This window comes from Orycteropus afer, unplaced genomic scaffold, assembly GCF_000298275.1.
Source record: "Orycteropus afer afer isolate SDZICR_OR568_19922 unplaced genomic scaffold, OryAfe1.0 scaffold00684, whole genome shotgun sequence".
NCBI lineage: Eukaryota > Metazoa > Chordata > Mammalia > Tubulidentata > Orycteropodidae > Orycteropus > Orycteropus afer.
The window spans coordinates 888,786-894,328 of record NW_006922271.1 but is presented as its reverse complement, the minus strand read 5'-3'; the positions used below and the strand labels follow the sequence as shown (position 1 = coordinate 894,328).

The window sequence follows — 5,543 nt, the reverse complement described above, 5'->3', positions numbered from 1 at the left end:
AATACTAAGTTTAGTCTTCCATCACATGAAAGTATACTGAATGATAAACTCTCAGTATTTGTGAGTGTTCAGTATTGACACTAGGACTTTGAACTGCAAGATAGACAGTCATGAAAGAAACTTATGAAACAGTCTCCCAAGTTTTCTAAGGCTTTGCTTTACCTTATGGCCCATTTGGCACAGGATAAGAGGCTCATGTGGCTGTGAAGTGCCCACACATCTCTTAACCCTTCAACTGTTCTAAGCAGTAAAACCCTATTCTCATTCTTTGTAAATCTTATTGGATAATTGTGAATATAGGGGCATTATTTGGGTCAATTTTTTAAAATCTTACAAAATTTAAATTACCTTGTCAAGAATTTATAAGTCACAGAGGACGTACAAAGTTGTCTTGTTTTCCATAACAGTAGTAGAAACTTATCTAAATGCCATAGTTATAAATTGTATCACTATAATTAAATGATTAATGTGTATGGTTCTTGTGAGCAAACTGTCATGTCACTGTGTTTAGAAACCATTCTTTTAGGTTCAAATAAGGATAGACACACTCATATATCATTTAAAATAATATTCTTTGCAAACAGAGGAAGTAGTTGTTAGTTATTTACAGTGCAATCACTAGCAAAAATACAAGAATGCAGTTCTCACACAGGGAAGAATTGGTAAAGAAGAGAAGTAATTGAATGTTGTTGTGATAATATGAGGAGAGAGGTAGATAGTGAATGGATTGTTTAACCACCAGGAAAACTTTGAAGCCAAATGAGAAATTCACAAAAACAATCCTGGTTGAGTGATCTAATGTTGTGTGGGTCCATTAGTTCATTTGAGGAATAAGAGATAAAATAACTTGAGTTTATACTCTATTTGGTTGGTAAACATTAATATACATACATACATGCATGCATACATACATACATATATACAGTCACATAGAAAATGAGAGCATCATAGATATGGTAACTTCGTTATCAGTCATAATTGCCTTGCTCCTCTCCAGTAAGGCCAGGTGATGTCAGGTATAGGCTCATTCTGGCAGAATTTCTGTGCCCAACATACTCAGTATGAACACATCTTAGCAAGCAAATTTTAACTGTATTTCTCCTTTTTTTAAATAAAAATGTGACTTTGTTATATCTTTGCGTATAATATCATGAGGAGCTCTGGTAGCATAGTGCCTAAGGCACTTGACTGCTAACCAGAAGGCTGGTGGTTCAAATCCACGAGCCACTCCTCGGAAGGAAGGTTGGGCAATCCTACTTCCGTAGTGATACTGCCTCGGAAACCCAAGGAGGGGTCGCTATGAGTCGGGCCGACTCGACGGCAAATAACAACAACAACAACAATAATATCATGACAGCTACCTCCCTTAATTTAAAAGTAAGAATACTCTTTATATTAAATGTGGTGCAACAAATCAAAAGATATGCATTGAAGTCTCAATTTTACAAAATATCTAGTTTCTTTACATGCATTTTTAGTCTAGTTATTGTGCTGCACTGTGCTGCCTAACTCTACAATTAGAACTGTGATTAATGGGTTAGTCTCTAGAGTGAAACTGCAGGGATTCCAGTTACAAATCCACTTACCAGCTGTGTAATCTGGAGCAGGTATTTCATCATTCTCTTGGCCTAAGTGGCTTAATCTGTAACATAGAATAACAAGACTGCTGAGTTCCTGGGGTTGCTTTGAGAAGGAAATGAGGGAAACTATGTCAAGCTGTTAACATTAGCACCTAGATCATAAAAAGTCCAGAAATATTGGTTATAGTAAATTTAAATTAACTTGTAATTTGTACTATTTTATTGTTTTTTTTTCTGTGTGTATTTTGAGATATTTAAAACATATAGGCTAAAATCTAGGAGCTCTGGTAACATAGTACCCAAGGCTCTTGACTGCTAACCAGAAGGCTGGTGGTTCAAACCCACTAGCCACTCCTTGGAAAGAAGATGGGACAATCTACTTCTGTAGTGATACTGCCTCGGAAACCCAAGGAGGGGTCGCTATGAGTCGGGTCCGACTCAATGGCACATAACAAAAACAACAACAGGCTAAAATCTACTAAGGCTAATCGAAAAACACACATACTCCACCATTCAAAATGGAAAGCTATTCCTTTATGGTCATATGTCCTTCCAGTTATTTCTATAGGAATAAAAGTTTAGATATACAGAAGTCTCAATCTTTGATCCAATTTCTCTCTATCATATCATATCAGTTTGGTATTCACTCTTCCAGTCCATTTTAAATTATATGTACATATGTATTCTTTCTTAACCATTATATAATATGTATATTTCTTAAAATTTTTCATCCTACCAGAGAAAGAGGGAAAGACCTTATGAACAATAACTTGATGATTAAAATTGATCCTCAGTTACAAAATATGGGATTGTCTATACACATAGATAAACATAGTGTGTTACCCATTTAACACATCCATTCATCACTATTGTAGAAGCTTTTTGCAGCCTGTGAAGGACTGAACTTGACCATCTTTCAAGTTTCGTTAAGTGTCAAAGTGTATATTTACAAAAATTTTAAAACTGTTGTTGAGAAGACATGCCCCATATAATTTAATTAGGCAAAACATGCTTAGAACAGTGGATTTGAAGCCTATTTTGTGCCCTAACCCACCAGAGAGACATAATACATTGCCTGTTGATAAAAGAGAATCACAAGCACATTACTTTTCATTAATTACCTAGGAAAATAGGTAATATTATTAATAATAGTAATTTCTTTTGGATTATTTACATTAGATAGTATACTCACCCTAAGACATAAAACCATTGCCAAATAACTTAATTGCAAGTGTCAGGTATCATAAGACACACAAAATATTTCTGTTCTATGAGATCATAAGAGATAGATAAGATAAAATAATCAGTGCAGGCTTCCTGGAAGTGGAGAGCTTTCCAAGAGTGAAATGTGACTAAGAAGAGGGAAAAGGCTATTAAAACCATGCTGAATATTAATTCTACAGAGGTTGACTCCTGGGAATTGCTTTGTTTCTATCTCCTTCATCTGTACAGGAAAACCTTCCTAACTTCAGAAAAATTATCCAATCCCAGCATTAAAATACACTTCAGTGATGTAAAACATAATTTTACCATGGAAGTTTCAGATAGGGCTAGGTAGAAGGGCTACTGAGATGATAATATACACTGTTCATTATTATCTTGTCTGACGCCTATAGGGTATGTCAGGGTCATTCAGTAAAAAGAATGGCTAGAATCAGAAGTGTAGATCTTATAGATAATAATGAAGTCATCTTCCTCCCAAGATTTTGCTTGATCACTTGTAACCTGTTAAATTGGTCTGATGTTGTGGTTAGGTCTATCAAGTCAGCTTTGACTCATAGCAACCCTATGTACAACAGAATGATTATCTAATAACACTGCCCCATCCTGTGCCATCCTCATTATTTGCAACAGCTGAACCAATCATTGCAGCCACTGTGTCTGTCCATCTCATTGAGGGTCTTCCTCTTTTTTGCTGACTTTCTACTTCACCAAGCATGAGATCCTTCTCCAGGGATCGATCCCTTCTGACAATATGACCAAAGTATGTGAAATGATTGATGAGAAAATTATTTAGAATGAGGTTTCACCTAATAGCAAGTCTTGCTCTCTGATCCAGAGATAATAGCCACTAGTGCCTAAGGCACTTGACTGCTAACCAGAAAGTTGGTGGTTCAAACCCACCAGTCACTCCTCGAAAGGAAAATTGGGCAATCTCCTTCCATAGTGATACAGCTTTGGAAACCCAAGAAGGGGTCATTATGAGTTGGAGATGACTCGATGGCACATAACAACAACATTTTTATTCAAGGTTATGTATGATTAGGAGAGTTTGGTATGCCCCTATAAAAATTATAAATGGAAAATTTAGAGTGTTAATTCTCTTGTAAAATTGTCAGCTTTTGAAAGTAATTTTTTAAATATCTTGCCACATTGAAAAAGTTTATACAAAATGTTGGTAAATAATCCCAGCTGTCAAAACCCTCAAATATTGTGCTCCTGAGACCAAAAAATGACTTAATCAGCACCTATGGAAATTCTGGGTCAAGCATCCAGCATTTTCAAGGGAGGATTCATTCTGCCATTTTACCAGGCATTCTGTTTTGGGACAGTATCTATGCTCTTTACAGATAATCATCTTTCTCCAAACAGGTAATACGTGGCCACAGGTAATGGAGAAAGACAACACAAGTTCTTTTGAAGGCTTCATCCTGGTGGGCTTCTCTGACCGTCCTCACCTGGAACTGGTCCTCTTTGTTGTTGTCCTCACCTTTTATCTGCTGACTCTTCTTGGCAATATGACCATCATCTTGCTTTCAGCCTTGGATTCCCGGCTACACACACCAATGTATTTCTTCTTGGCTAATCTCTCATTCTTAGACATGTGTTTCACCACAGGCTCCATTCCACAGATGCTCTACAACCTTTGGGGTCCAGATAAGACCATCAGCTATCTAGGTTGTGCTATCCAGCTCTACTTTGTCCTGGCTCTGGGAGGGGTGGAATGTGTTCTGCTGGCTGTAATGGCATATGACCGCTATGCTGCAGTTTGCAAACCCCTGCACTACACTGTCATCATGCACCCACGTCTCTGTGGGCAGCTGGCTTCTGTGGCATGGTTGAGTGGCTTTGGCAATTCTCTCATAATGGCACCCCAGACATTGATGCTACCTCGTTGTGGACACAGGCGGGTGGATCACTTTCTCTGTGAGATGCCAGCACTAATTGGCATGGCTTGTGTAGATACCATGACCCTTGAGACATTGGCATTTGCGTTGGCAATCTTTATCATCCTGGCACCACTCATCCTTATCCTTATCTCTTATGGTTACATTACACGAGCAGTGCTTAGGATCAAGTCAGCTGCTGGGAGAAAGAAAGCCTTCAACACCTGTAGCTCTCACCTAATTGTTGTCTCACTCTTCTATGGTACAATCATATACATGTACCTCCAGCCTGCAAACACTTATTCCCAGGACCAGGGCAAGTTTCTTACTCTCTTCTATACAATTGTCACTCCCAGTGTTAACCCCCTGATCTACACGCTGAGAAACAAAGATGTTAAGGAGGCAATGAAGAAGGTGCTAGGGAAGGGAGGTGCAGAAGTATAAAAGCTGATCAAATTTTGGAGTTATCTTTTGACCCAGCTTCTATATATTTTGTTAGATCTATCAGATAGAGGAATTTTCTGGCATTACAGGCTAAAGAGGCACTTAATGAGATGTAGAATTCAGTGGTTTAGAGAGGCTGAGAAAATATAATATCCTTGAGTCGATATTATACCAGGAGCTGTGGTAGCACAGTGCCCAAGGCATCTGACTGCTAACCAGAAGATTGGTGGTTCAAACCCACCAGCCACTCCTTGGAAGCAAGATTGGACAATTTACTGCCTCTGAGACACAATGGGGGTCGCTATGGATCAGAATTGACTCGATGGCAGTGGGTTTGGTTTGATTTGGTTTTTTGGTTTGAGTTGATAGTCAACTATGTTCCTCTCAAATCTCTCTAAGCCATAGAGTCATC

General features: G+C 38.2%; 1 protein-coding gene across 1 annotated transcript; it reads left to right on the top strand.

Annotated features, from left to right (window-relative positions):
• The first annotated feature begins 4,186 nt into the window (after nt 1-4,186).
• Nucleotides 4,187-5,131, top strand: LOC103210991 (putative olfactory receptor 2W6). Its single transcript, XM_007956900.2, has one exon. The coding sequence runs from the start codon at nt 4,193-4,195 to the stop codon at nt 5,129-5,131; it is 939 nt and encodes a 312-aa protein (XP_007955091.1). The 5' UTR covers nt 4,187-4,192.
• The last annotated feature ends 412 nt before the right edge of the window (nt 5,132-5,543 follow it).